We start from the raw sequence: 14,945 nt of genomic DNA on the forward strand, positions 1-14,945 counted from the left end.
TTATTTGTAATTTATTCCTCAGTGGTCACACAAGGGTACAATTGACCCAGCCACAAGTTTCAAATGGTTGCTGTGTCAAAACTATCAGTCCGATCGGGATCCAAAAAAAACTAGAAATACTTCAAAGATGAAAAATAAAATGTGTAAAAAATTGATATGTCAAAGTTCAAATGGCAATATGTTTAAAAAAAGTAGTGAAGAGATTAATTTGTCCGAAAATACACCTTTTCGCTAAAAAAATCATAACTTTTTGATTTTATAACATTTTGCAGTCAAATTTCAATGGTAATATTCGTTAGGCATGGTTACTGGTGGGTAGATATTTACTGTATTATAGATATTTAGGCCTAAAGTGAGGCTTGCGTCAAATTCACCCAGTGTGACTACGAAGGGTTAATTTCAAACCAATCAGTCATTATTCCAAATTTGCTCTCATTGCTTATCTCCATTATTCGAAGAATTTTTTCATTTTTTGTGGATCCCATGGGGGGGGGGGGGCGAGCCGGTTGAAGAGGAGTTTTTTGAGGACCACCCTAACAACACATGATATTTTTTTGTTGAAATATTTTGAAAACATTTTTTGCAAATTTGTTGTAACTATGATATGGCAAGAATCGTAAAATTTATTTTTAATCATAATTTGTGAAAAAGACTGTGATCTCTGCAAGAAATGCAATGGAATAAATAAAATTGGCAAATTACTATCCTGTATACTTTAATAAAAACCTAAATAATGCGTATTTCTGTTCTATTTCAAAATATTCACGGATCTATTAGCTAATTCTATTCTCTTTACAGACCATTAAAATTTTAAATCAGTACAATCCTACGGAGGTTAACGCGGTTACTTGTTGGTAGGACTGGGAAAACTTATCGGCTAACATTCCTTGTTATTTAAGAAACTCGCTAGTAGAATATACATTTTTATATACAGTAACACGACCATAGACTGTCATTAATTTTTTTAAATCATTAAACCTCACCATAGTAACATTTTTATCATTTTCATCAGAGAATTTCATGTTTTTCAACTATTTCGTAACTTTCCGTAATTTTTTATTCGACAAATGTTCGGTGGTGGACTGTGAAAAGTTTTATTGTGTATCCAGTTTGCGGTATAAGACTGAACCGCAAACAGAATATATTATCATTACAATTAGTTTCAATCGTCTGATTTTAATGTTTAAGCAAGTGTTCAATGTCCCCAAGGTCTCGCCAATTCCACCGCATATATATACAGCGAAATTTCGAATTTCAGCAGATTAAAGAACAGTCGACATGGCAAAATTCGCAACTGCTTTGTGTCTCCTAGTCGCCGTTTCCGTGAGTAAAATAAGCAAACGCGGCTACCGATCCTAGATTCTTGGTGCCAATATCCATGGCTTTGATTCGTTTTGCTGAATATTCAATTGACGATGTATGATTTCTTTTTTTTTTCTCTTGCAAAGTATCGCCGTATTGCAATGTAGTAATGCAATTATCTTTAGTTATCAAATTTATACTACATCGAAATTTCTCGAGAGTTACGTTATCGGAATTTTACTCTAAAACTAGAAACTGCATATTTTCAAGCATATCTTACCGCTTTGCTTCAGCAGTTTGGCATTTTGATACAGGATTTGGTTTAATCATTTCTTTCAAGTTTGGATAAAGTTCCATTGTTGACCACTTGGTACTATTTCGGAGTCCTGTCGAAGGTATCAATTCAATTCCCAGCAACACGATAAGGAAAATTTCGACCCTTTTACCCTTATTCTTCAGTTTTCTTCGCGAAAATCTTTTCTGACATATGACTAAATCTCATTCTCAGGGTATCCGAGGCTCAAATGAAACCATTTCAGCTGTGTCAGCGATCACTTTAGAGCTGACAAATTATAACAGTACCGCTAACCAAACAATTGTAACTATGGAAATTTATATGGTTAACATGGCCACGATTGCTGAGAATGCTCTGAAAAAATTAAACAGCTCCATGACAGCAGCTATTGAAACGGTAAATTGAAAATTGACTTTTCATTTCAATTAAAGTTGGAAAAATCGAAAGTCCTGAAAACTTAATTTTCTCAATTGTGACAATTCATCTAAAAAAACTTTACAATCCCAATAGTCTAAATCGCAGTGGGAGGAGTTGGTGAACGGTACTACTACCGATATGAGCTCATGTGAAAACGTATTATGGGATGAATACTCAGAGGTCGCAGCAGAAATTTTAGCCAATGCAACCACCTGCATCGATTCCTTAACGGCCGAAGCAAATTCCAGCTTGAACCTCGTCCGCACTGATTTCGAAACATGCAGCACATCTTTGCTCACTCTACAAAAAGATGCTTCTGATTGCAGTTCCTACAATGAGACAGCTGCCCATACGTGTTTAGAATCAGTAAGTAGATTTTGGTCCTGCTGCAGTTGTGGGTACAATTATACTGTTGAAAATTTTTGTCTGTTATGTAACGTCCGTGCAAAGTCGTGCAGATTTTACTCAAACTACCAATCATTCGCATAAATCTCAATGCGAATAGTAAAATTTGCATTAATGTTGTAGGAAATGTACTCGAAATTTTTAACAGTACATTCTTCCATTGTTTTCATTATTTGGTACCGGTTCATAAAATTTTTCTCAATTAGTAATTCCAAGACACGTACTCGAGGAATGCAAAATTCTTCAAGCAGGAAGATGCATGCTGTATAATGTCTAATGAATTTGTGTAGTCCATTTGTATGTCAGGGTGTTTTATTTATAAGTAGCACTTTTTTAAACTCTACCTGAAAAACTTGTGGTATATAGCAACAGAATTCTTGTGGAAGGATATATTTCATTGTCAGATGCGATTTTAAATCGTTGTTCTCGGAGTTTGAACTTTTCTTATTTAACCCTAATCGGTTACTTGGGTTGAATATTACCCTACACATTTACCTTAACTTTGCCGATGTTTTACAATATTTGAACAATAAATTTTGCTGCCATCGTTAAACAATATCTAAATATTTTTTTTAGATTTTTGAAACTTATCATTGAAAGTTTTTTGGAGCTGGGATAAATTTCACCCAGTCTGACCGTTATGCGATTCTATTGAAGTGTAACCAATTCAAATTTCGAAAGTGATCTTTGTGAAGAATGTTTTGTTTTTCATATTTTGCCACGTACAGTCGATTCCCAGGTTAGAGCGAAAAAAGTATTGCTTGCAGACGAAACACCCTTACGTAATAAAATGTGTTGCCACATTATGACGTGCACTTAAAAATCGTGTTTTTGTTTTTTCCGCCAGATCGGAGAGACGACGGACGATTCGGCTTGTACAGACATTGCAACAAATCTGAAGATCTTTACCCAGATGTACCAAAACTTTTCGGACTTGGTGTCAGGCTGCGTTAACTCGAACGCTTTCATGAGTTTCAATGCCACCTTAAAGACGGATTTGGACACAGCAGTCGAATGTGCACTGAAACTTTTGGGAATGGCTTCATAACTTGAGCTTTGAAGATATTCACGTCCGATTTATACGTTATCTCTATTTAAGTTGGTTAATAAACACAGTTGTATTCCAATTTTTATGGACTAACTTGACTGTAAAGCATTTGAAGTAAAACCGTGAAAAATTAGTGGGTTAAGCCACGATGATAGAGCTGTTCTAAACTATTTTCATTTTGTTATCAGTATGGAAAAAAGTTGTTCAGCGTGTGAAATGAAGACGTTTGTACGAGGCTGTTATTCCACACAGTAAGTGGTATTGCAAACGCATTTCTACAATGTAACTCTGTATTGCAATCGCAGTCGCAGAAATATCACGAAAACAATGTAGTTTCATGCTTGAACCGAAAACAATGCAGACAAATTTTCAGCGATGTTTCAAGCTTGGTTTCAATGTTTCAGCAATACTTTATGCCGATCATTGCTGAAATATTGCTAGTATAATATAATGAAAGAAAACATGAAAATACTGCTGATGATGTTGCAACATTGCTAAAATATTGCTGAATATATTAGAAATATTTAAAACATGGCAAATATGAGTTACTGCAATGTTTGTACAATATTGCGTGATATATCTACAATTTTCTCAACCTTTGCCGAGTGACGTAGCTACAATGTGGCTGCTGATTGCGTAATGCATTGCAATTATCGCAATAAGCCTTGTAAATCCACGCTGCTACAATATTTCTGCAATATCGCCAAAAGTATTTTAAATCTATTCGAAACTTATCGTTGTAGTAAAGCAACGTTACTGCAATATTTTGTAATATTGCCCAATACAGTTACTTTAACTGTGTTCTTTTGTAACCGTTACAACAATTTTATATCATTAAAATAATGAATCGATATAAAAAAATTTCACCGCAGAAAAAATTTAATGATCTGAACGAACATATTGATTGTACAAACTACGAGAAAATTTAGTATTTCTTTGAAAAAAATTCGTCAAACTCGATGATATTATACTTATTATATAAAAGGTTATGCTTTTCATTTATTTCTGCCTACTTTAAGTTGATAATGGCGATGAGCTAATAGTAATAAAATTGCGTGTCTACATATATCAATTTTTTTTATAGTCACTAATTTCATTTCTGTGTGCTCAACTGAATCGATAGAGTGCCAACGTGATTATTGCCAGCGATACACGTGCAGAAATTGTAAATCCACATCGAAATTTGTAGATACAGATGGCCGTGACGAAACTGAGTGTTAATAATGACTTCAGTGTGATGATACTTCGTGGAGACCTGCAGAAGTGATCAAATTTTCAGTAATATTCATCAAGTGTATTTTCGAAGACCATAAATTTCCATTAGATATTGTACCGTTAAGTCTGATAAGTATCAGGGGCCATTTATTAATTACGTAACACGTTGACTCCATTTTTTCGATAAAATGATTACGATCAAAGTTTACTCAGTTAGTCAGATCATGTGACTTCCTCCTCTTATTACGTATTCATTCGCACTGAAATCGGCATGCAGAAAAAGAATCGTTATAAATGTCGATCACGAGTATTTTTTCATCTGTTCAAAACCTTTTCAACACCGATTATATAAGTATAAAGTACAGATTACCGTTTTCCGGGGTTTGAATCTGCACCCGAATTTTGAGCCAATTAATTTATTCGTCTATGACAGTCGCTTCACGTGACTCAAAATTCACAACTAATTTGTTCATCCCGACGTAAGTATGAATAAAGTAACATCTCTTTTTTTTATTTTTTCGTAGATTTTTCCTCACGAACAGTTATTGACTAGTGATTTCCTGAATGTTTCTGAAATGAAACCAATTCTTTACAATTTGGATGAAAAAAACTTCCTAATTTCGTCAATGACAGAGTTTGGTTTCTTAGATGTATTTGAAAATTACCTTCAAGATGAGTTTTTGGACGGGGCAGGTTTTTTTTGTTGCTAAGATGAATTTTCTGTAGTTGAGTTTTTTTTTTTTTTGGTCAATTACGGACACATGATTTTTATACTAGGATAAATCCAAGGAATATGAAGCTTTCTGATATTCAGAATTCGAAAAAATGTGACCAAATGATATAAACATAACGAAATTAAGTCCTAAAAAATTTTCAAGCTTGATTCATTTTTCGAGAGTTTAGACAACTCTCATTATATAGCTAGAAGTAGCAGAATACATATTTAAAATGAAAAATAAATAATCACATATAGATAGAATACTTGATTTCTCAACAAAACTTCTTTGAAATTTCTGTAACCATTTTCTTCTCACATTCGAGATGCATGTAATTATTGTTATTAAAAAGTTGAAGCACTCGCCATTTTTTTAGTGGAAGTGGTAGAGGTGTGAAAAAAATGAAGCATGCCAAAACAATTACGTAATTGTTGCATTCTGCATCCAAGTTAAATAAAGTACGTTTGTTGCTATGAAAAATTTAAGTGTTTCAGCAAAGACTTGCAATAATGTCAAAGAATATCAGGAATAACGTATTCTATTGCAAAAATTTTCACACTCCGACTTGAAAGGTTGAAATTCATTAAATTTTCGTTCACAATGCAATTCATTCTTTTTTCTCTGTGAGAAAAATTGATTATTTTGCTTGAGGGAATTTTTCTGATATTTCTAGTAATTCGAATTCAATGCTACACTCGGAGTGGAAAGTTCGATTTTAGATGAGTTTACGGTAGTTTTCGAAGCGGCAACAATATTTACTTTACTGATCTTATCAGCCGATTTCGAGGCTTACACAAGTGTTACATTTGCGCACGGGTTCGTGAGTTTCATCGGCATATATAAAGAGATTGCAAATTTAGACACACCGAGTCTACGTTCGCATTCAACTGCCAAGCTGAACGAAAATCACGCAATATGGGGAAATTCGTGACTGCCTTATTGTGCCTTGTGGCCAATGTTTACGTAAGTTTGATAGAATAAAGACAAAACTAGGGACGTTGACTGTTACAACCACAAGCCATGAAACTTTGCAAAATAATCGCAGAATTGTATACTTCCAACAGCCTACTCGAAAATTGATACAGAATTCATGACTGTCATGTTTTTGTTAGAGATTGGATTTTACATTTTTTTAAACTGTTAGTCAATTTTTTTTAGACCAATTGCTTTTTCGTCCCAAGTTTTCAGACATTTTGTTATCCAACTTGTGCTGCGTCGAAATTAAAAAAAAATACGTTATTGAGCTTGAAATATCTTGTCAATTTATTCCTGTACCGATGTTGAATTTTCACGTCAGAAACATTTTACCCAGTTATTGAAAACTGCTCATTTTTACGTATATTTTACTGTAACACTCTTGCTTTATTCATTGAGAAATATAAATTTTGAGACTGGTGGATATTGGTTGTATAGTTTGACGATTGAAAATTAGGCCTCGTTTTGGTTTGCCCGTGAAAGAGTCAATTGGATTCTCAACAACAACGTGACTTTGCAATAATTACTGTACTCGATGGGTTCATGAATTCATAACTTCTGCCATTATTACTACAAAAGGCATCGATTCTGGGTTTCGTTTACTTTCACCATGAATTCAGATTGACGAAAACTATGTCTGATACAAATAAATTCAACTCTCAGGTTGTACACAGCGAAAGTGATACTAGCAAAATTGTTACCCGCATGATTCTGAAGACAGACAGGGAAATCATCGCGATTTACAACATACAATCAGAAATAGATGAACAACTGGAATATATTAATGCCAACGCTACGACAATGAAAAACACAGTGAATGGAAGTATAATATCAGCGATCGAAGAGGTAAGTCAACCATAACCTCAACATACCGAACAGGACATTTAACGTTGGGGTGTGGTTAAAGTTCCGAGTTCGAAAATTTCCGAAATCGCCCGATTCCAAATTATTTGGTGGCGAAACTTGAAGTAAAGAAATAAAACTTTTGTGAAACAACAAAGTTTTGAATGGCCAGAAGCCTGACGGCTAAAAGTTCTGAAATGCAAGACTCCTAAAATCAGAATTAGCAGGATTCCGAACGTAGAAATATCGAAAATCCAAAGCAAAGAAAGTCCAATGTGGTGAAATTTCACCAAGCCAAAAATTCACGGAACTGAAAATCTTCGATTATTCAGAATTTCGATGCCAAGATTTTATTTCTTTACTTTAAAGTTTTACCAGGAAAAAATTCGAAATTTTGCGCGTTCGAAACTTTTTAAATTTGGAATTCCAATCCCACCTCCTGACGTTGTTGTTCCCAGTGCTCGAACGTGACTATAATTTGAAAAAAATGCATCATCCAACAGTACGAAGACAGGTGGAACACGTTGATAGCGTCCACCAGACTCGATTACTTCTCGTGCAACGTCTCATGGTCGGATGAGTACACGAAGGGAGAAGCACTCGTAGCCGAAATATGCGATTGCATCACGTGCTACGTGACCAGTGCAGCGTCCGCTGCCGACGAGTTTGACGAATACATCGAGGAAACCGCGGAGTTTCTGCTTACGAAATTGCAGAAGATTGCGCGTAGCGATGATGACGAGATGTTTGACTTCTTCAGCAGCGTGACATTCGTAAGTCATTGGCTCGCTATTTTGATCTGAATTCTTTTATTTTCTTTAACACGTTGCAAATTGTTAATATTTGTTAGCACTATCAGAGACTTTGGTTGATCCTTTATAGTTAACCCGAAAAATTCTTCGGACATTGATTTTGATTAACCGTCAAACCTCATGATTGTGATATTAAACAAACGTTTTTAATATTCACCCCAGAATGGAACGACCATCACCCGTGAGGCTTTGTTGTTAAACAACGTCGCGGCAATGGGTAACAAATTCGCCAAGACTTACAGCGATTTTTCCTACAAGGCGTTGAATTGCGTCAACGCAACTGCAGTGATCGATTTTGCAACGACTGTGAAAGCCTATTACATCGATGCAGAGAATTGTTTCACGGCTTTGGAAAGCAGTTCTTCATAGACTTCTTCGCAATTTATGCCGGAGTGACAATATTTACTAGCTGAATTCATAATTGTTGATACATAATTAAATTAATAAAAAAACATACAGTGTCATTCCTATATAGTTCTAAGCTTACTTCACACGAAAATACGTCAATCCCACTTGTATGAAGAGCAACGTGATGTTCGACATACGAACGATTCCTTCCCGCATCCTGTTCCACGCGCATCTCACAAAAGTGCAGTTGTCAATTATGAAAGATATTTGGCCGATCCGGAATACTCGATTTTTCCGGAAAATAGCCCAGAAAAGAGATTTCTTGTTCAAACAAGTCAGTTGATCGATTAACGAGGCCTGGAAACGTTGTTTCTTACTCCAACCATCCAATGAAGGAAAATCACTGAAAGAGTAAAAAACTTGCTGATCAGTCAAACGGTTCAAGTGTTTCTGATTTGTTTTAAAAAGGTGAAAATCTGTGGAAATATCACGCCAATTTTTTTTTTTTATCAAAATTGTTGATTTGATTTCCAATTACTAGCTCGAGTTACTCGTTTAGTGCCAAATGCAACCTAGAACTGGCTGAAGGATGAAAAAGGACTTGAAGCCACAATTGAGTCACATAGTTGTAGCCGTAATCTTATATCCGCTCACCGTTTGGCTACAACAGTGAAAAATTTTACTTCGCGGTCTCGAATATCCGATGAAGGCCGTTTTAAGTGCTTATTTGTAGCTTCTTCGTTTCAAAAAGTGTCCTTTTATGAAATACATGTCTTTGTAAATGCGAATTTCAGTCCAGTGCATCCGAATAACTGTAAATTTTCTCGTCAATTCTGTATGTTTTTCACATTGGTTGTGAAGTGCTCTGCAAGGCAAGTGAAAATCATTTCAAGATGAATTTGAATCATAAGGTTGCAATAAAAAAATTTATTGATGACTGATATGAGTTCAGTGTCGCGACTTTTTCCAGTTTCTACGAAAACTTGATAAATAAATAATATGCCTCTTTATATGGCAATTCTATTTCAATTCTAAATTTAATTCAAATCACAATTTATATGAAAACTGAAACCGTATTTGTGGCATTTCGAAACCTGTAGGCAAGTGGATGAAATTCGATGAACAAATATGTAGCTGTTGTGTAAACATCAGAAATTTATTAATTAATGATCTGGAATTTCGGCACGTGCGGTTCGAAAGAAATTATGTAACAAGTGAACATATTCGTCATTTGTAAAGTTGCGAATTCAATTCGTTCTTGTTTGCTTTCAGTTAAAAACAGCGATGATTCGAGGACATTAAAAGGACGTTCGATTTTCGTATTCTCTCGTAATTTGTGCCCAGCAATTTGTGAGCAGGATGGCTGATCACACATCCGCATTTGTAATTACAGCTGGTCGTGACGAAAATGAAGATTAATATTAGTTTTGGTATTCTGATATCTTAAAAACATGCTGCAAATGTTTTTTCACGCCGCGCAATTTATCGATTACTCGAATTTTGGACATTGATATGCTTTTTTCCGTCAGCATACAGAAGTTTGTTGCATGGAAAAATATTGTTCTGAGATTGAACGACAATTCTCTTCCATTTCATAATCGTAAACAAGTTATTCTGTCAAAGCAAAGAACCGATAAAAATTCCACGTCATTTGATCGCCTAAAATGGATCATTTGAAAATTACAAACTTCATTTGATCTGAGGAAATCTCAGGACTAACAAGGAATGCTTCTCAATTCCCCAACGGCGATTTTGGTAATATATATTTTTTTGGGGTGGTCGGAGGTCTCAATAATAAAACCCTAAGACCATTAGCCTGCAAATTCAGATTTTCAAGAAATATAAATTCTTAAATTTTTTCTCATTTCTACCAGTTCTGAATTGTGTAATCAAAATGTTTTTGACTTGCAGACTGATGAAAATTGTCGTTTGATCATAATGTTGCACATTTTACGGTGAAACATCGATCTTGTCCAAAATATTTCTTACTTTACTTCATAGGCAACCACAGGTATTTCGATTAAGTAGACAGAGATATTATAGTAAATTAATTAACTACAGAAGACAAACAAAAATGATGTTTACCTATCATTGAATTAAAATATCAGCATAAGAGAACGCAGAGAGTGGTTTTTAGATTTTTGGAGAACATAATTTACGAAGTCAGCCAAAGTTTAAAAGACTGATTATTGGCAAATGTTTATTAATAAAAGTTTTTTTTTTGTTTTCCTTCTATAATTAATTAATTTAATAATATCTCTGTCTATTTCAACGAAATACCCGTGGTTGCCTATGAAGTAAAATAAAAAATATCATCTGGATTATAATTATTGTCTCTAAAGAGAAAATTATACACTTTATTCAAGTAAAAGTTCCTGCTGTTAACTTTGCTGAGTTTAAAAAATAGAAGAAAAATTTCTGAAGTCAATAGATTATTTGTGATTTTTTTAGAATGAATAATGATTGATTATGAAAAACATTTTCTTTCTAATAGTCTTAGGTAGAGCTCTGCAGTAATCGAACGATGTGAAAATAAAATTTGTGCAGATATCTCGAGCTTATTTCGAGGTTTACACAAGTGTTGTAATTGCTCACGGCTTCATCGCTCGTGTGATAGCGTATATAAAGAGATCGCAAACATCGGAGTATCGAGTCTAACAAAATTTCAACTTGACACCGACATCCACTCATTATGGAAAAATTCGCAACTGCTTTGTGCATTTTGCTCACTGTTTACGTGAGTAAAAAACCTAGGAATTAACTAGATGAAACTGTAATTTTCAAGATAGCACGGATATTGAGTTTGATCATTCATTGAAAATTTTTCAATGAATTCGTAAAAGAAAGAAGAAATTTAATTTTTAAAAAAGAAAACCATCATGGAATCAAATAGATGGAATGTGATAGCATTTTGGTCTTTTAATTTTTTGATTTATTAAGATCCTTATAATTTTAGCAAACAGATTTGATTTTCCTTGCGCGCTAATTGTGACCTCAGTATCAAGTTTTCCACATTTCTGATCGTTTCATTCATTATTATTATCACACTTTCGCAGGGTGTGCAAGCTAGAATGACATTACTGGAAGCGTCTACCATTGCGACAGGAATGGCGTTGCTCGAGAAGCGTGGATATAATTTTATGAATTCATCTGTGCATGTGAAAACAAAGATTAAAAATATTACGAGCTACGCAGAAACTCTTGGTAACTCAACTTTGTCCTCTATGAACAGTACATTGTATAGCGACATCGATACGGTAAGTTTAGTCGCACGGCGTTTTTACTTCAATTTGCAAAGCTATGAATTGTATCTTCAAAAATTTAGTACTGTCGGCCACTGCGAATTCTTAGTTGTGCATAAATAAACTAAAAATTCGTCAACAGCGTATTGATTTGAGGGAATATTTCCGTCTGGAGTGCTGTTTTAAACAATATCATTAAAAAAAAAGACCGTTTGGGTTTTAATTTTATAGAACTTGTCCGCAGCTTATTTTAATCCTAAAAAATCTCGTTGAAAATGGTTTTCCAGATGGTAATATCATCTCGATTTAATATCAAGAAGCTTTATATTTTGGACTAATAAAACCAAATGTTGCCAACAAAACGTAAATTTTTTAGAGTAATAAACTTCATTGACTTAAGTGATCATTCATATGTATATAGCAGATAAACTTTATCTAGTAGGTTAATGTTCGACTAAATTCAGTTGCTTGAATGAGCATTTAATTTTTCTGGGTGTGCGAAAAAGTTTTCTGTTGGATAATTCATAACACAAAATTAATTTCCAACTAGATCTCGGATGAGATGGATGCATTATCAAATTCTTCATGCGTAACTTCATTGACGACTGCTACCGCTACAGCGAAAGAAATTGTTGCCAATGCAACGACCTGCTGGAATGCTTTGATACCCAAGTTGGATGCTGCCAACACTACGCTTGTCACGACAATCACGAACTACATAGGTGATTGGGAGGACGTAATGTTATATTTATATACCAATTACACAGCTGATGTCACCAGTGATATGGATTCAATATTTGACGTAAGTACATTTCACATTTCACATTTCACATTTCACATTTCACATTTCACATTCTTACTTGAAGTAGTCGAGTATCTTCAATTTATTGTATTGCTTTTTTAACTGCTCAATCAGATTCCAAAACAGAAGAAATAAAGCAGAAATATTCCAGGCATGTTTCAACTTTGATTTGCAATATTTAAATAATATTTGATTCAGTCGTTGTCATTGCAAGTACAACGTAAAGGAGTGAAAAATTAAAATGTTGCCGTATGATGTTGCTACATTGCAAAAATATTGCACAACGGATCTGGAATTATATGTCAAACCTTGAAAAGTTACGTTGCTGCAATATTGTAAAATGTATCCGAGATAATTTCTCAAGGTTTGACAATATAAATTGCTGCAATATTTTTTTCAATATTGGGTGATATTGAAGTATTTCAAACTTTGCAAAGTTACGTTCTTGCAACAATTATACAATACTGCACAAAGTTAAAACGTTAAAAACTTCTTCACGTTACATCACTGCAATTCTTCTGCAATATTGCGTGCCGTGTGGGTAAAAAGATTGTTAATAAAACGATCTCATCTCTCTCTTGAAGCGCTTTCACAATCTCTTCTGACACGAATATTTTACTGAAAATAAAACGCCTATTTAACGTATACACCTGATTAATAGTCCACAATATTATTTCTATTCTGTGTTTCAGATTCAAGACCTATTAGACGACCTCACTACGCAATGGTATGAGGTCGCAAATGCAGCAAACGAGACCCTCGGGAACTACCTCGACTTTCTGTTTGGAGTAGCATCCTGCAACCAGGCAGCCGAAATTGCAACGTTCTCCGCGAACTTAACACTTATTTACGCCGAAGCAGTAAACTGCTCTTCAACGAGTACATCATAACTTGGTCACCTCTTTCAAACAAATGGATTAAACGTATGATATATACGTTCCTGTAACTGATAGAAACTTCATTTATCCCACTTACCTCATTATAGCTACTGAATATCTAATGGTGAATATTATTTTTCAACTTTCAAAAACTCTCCCCACTTTCAGGGAAATATTCGAGAAAAATCATACGTTAAGGGGGGGGGGGTGCCCTGGTCGATTTCGACGTTGACGTCCTATATCTTCAAATATCTCAAAGGCTTAAGATCCCCATTCTATACGCAATTTTCAAAAAAATCACTCCAAGACGTTTTTTTTTAACGCAGAAATAGAGAAATGGTACGGATTCTACGAAATCGCAACAGTAAATTCCTAGAATCCATGCCATCATCTTGATTTCTGCGTCAAATGAAAATTATTCAGAGTGTTTTTGTTTAGAATTGTGTATAGGATGGGGCTGTTAAGCCTTTTTTCGCGTTTCAGGTACGTGGGTTTCGATATTTGAAGATATATATGACGACATAAAAATCATCTTACACAGATTCATCGAGATAATTATATCGCCGTAGTATGTCGTACGACGTAAACACCGCAACGCCGAGCAAAAAGTTGATCTTCGATTTAACTGCTTTTATTTTTTTATCACAACCGAAAAATAACATTTTAAGTTACGATTAAAAGAAAATTTTACTGTCGTTGTCGTTAATTTTTCATGTCAATTATTCTTCAAATAAGCAGCTACGCAATGTTTCGTAAAGAAACTGGATTATTCTGAATTTAATTCAACAGATGAAGTTATGTGGTCCAATTTTTTTTGGCTGTTTTGGTAATGAAATACCAATTACTCTACAACACTGAAATTGTTCCGTTTCCATCTCGATTTGTGTTCACAGCTGAGTCCCAAAGAGCAAACTATAACTATATAGGCATTTTTTAATGCAAACCCAAATTTCCAGGCACAAATGATATGCTTTACGTAATTCATTCCCGTCTATTACGAACATTTGCACCACCGATTCAATTTCCAGCGTTCAATTATCTGCAGTTAAAATTTTTAGTAGCGAGACTGATGGCCGATGTACCAACTTTCATTTGCACCTAAATAACTGCACTCAGAGTTCGCAATGTTTTCCATCCATTGATGGGCAAAATTGTGATCAGTCAATCACAAATACAAGTATAATATTTGATTGAACTGATTATAAAATAAAAATTAAATTTAGTACAAATAACTGTGGTATAAAGTTATAAATCAGTTCAATATCACGTGTGCAATTAGTATATATATATATATATAATAAAATATAAATGACGTTTGTATTTATATGTTATATATACAAACTTTTGGTACACAGAGTAATACTGACAAACGTTTAACATACGTTGAATGCAGTGATTGTTGATATTGAAAACGTGTAGTTGAACCGAGTGAAGAATAGTAAACGTATTAATTACATTTGAATGTAAAATATCATAATTACTAATTGCAAATATAAATCTTGTCGCGCTCTTAACATAAAATGAAAATGTAAGGTATAATTAATATTTTTAATTCAATTAATTTTATAATTTCTCAATTTTTTTTCTTCTATTTAACTAATTACAAAATATTGTTAACCGTTTAAAAAACTCGCGTTAGCTGAAATA

General features: G+C 34.1%; 3 protein-coding genes across 3 annotated transcripts; all 3 read left to right on the forward strand.

The window, feature by feature from the left end:
• Positions 1-1,251: 1,251 nt before the first annotated feature.
• LOC124404214 lies at positions 1,252-3,542 on the forward strand. Its single transcript, XM_046878163.1, has 4 exons — positions 1,252-1,323; positions 1,811-1,993; positions 2,108-2,380; positions 3,267-3,542. The coding sequence occupies exons 1-4, from the start codon at positions 1,279-1,281 to the stop codon at positions 3,465-3,467; spliced, it is 702 nt and encodes a 233-aa protein (XP_046734119.1). The 5' UTR covers positions 1,252-1,278; the 3' UTR covers positions 3,468-3,542.
• Positions 3,543-6,313: 2,771 nt separating this feature from the next.
• LOC124404673 lies at positions 6,314-8,454 on the forward strand. The gene is made up of 4 exons (XM_046879005.1): positions 6,314-6,361; positions 7,037-7,219; positions 7,720-7,989; positions 8,191-8,454. Exons 1-4 carry the CDS (start codon positions 6,314-6,316, stop codon positions 8,395-8,397), a joined length of 708 nt encoding a protein of 235 aa, XP_046734961.1. The 3' UTR covers positions 8,398-8,454.
• Positions 8,455-11,068: 2,614 nt separating this feature from the next.
• On the forward strand, positions 11,069-13,325 carry LOC124404215. The gene is made up of 4 exons (XM_046878164.1): positions 11,069-11,113; positions 11,433-11,633; positions 12,169-12,420; positions 13,113-13,325. The coding sequence occupies exons 1-4, from the start codon at positions 11,069-11,071 to the stop codon at positions 13,308-13,310; spliced, it is 696 nt and encodes a 231-aa protein (XP_046734120.1). The 3' UTR covers positions 13,311-13,325.
• The last annotated feature ends 1,620 nt before the right edge of the window (positions 13,326-14,945 follow it).

The sequence above is a fragment of the Diprion similis genome, chromosome 3 (assembly GCF_021155765.1).
Source record: "Diprion similis isolate iyDipSimi1 chromosome 3, iyDipSimi1.1, whole genome shotgun sequence".
In the NCBI taxonomy this organism is placed as follows: Eukaryota; Metazoa; Arthropoda; class Insecta; order Hymenoptera; family Diprionidae; genus Diprion; species Diprion similis.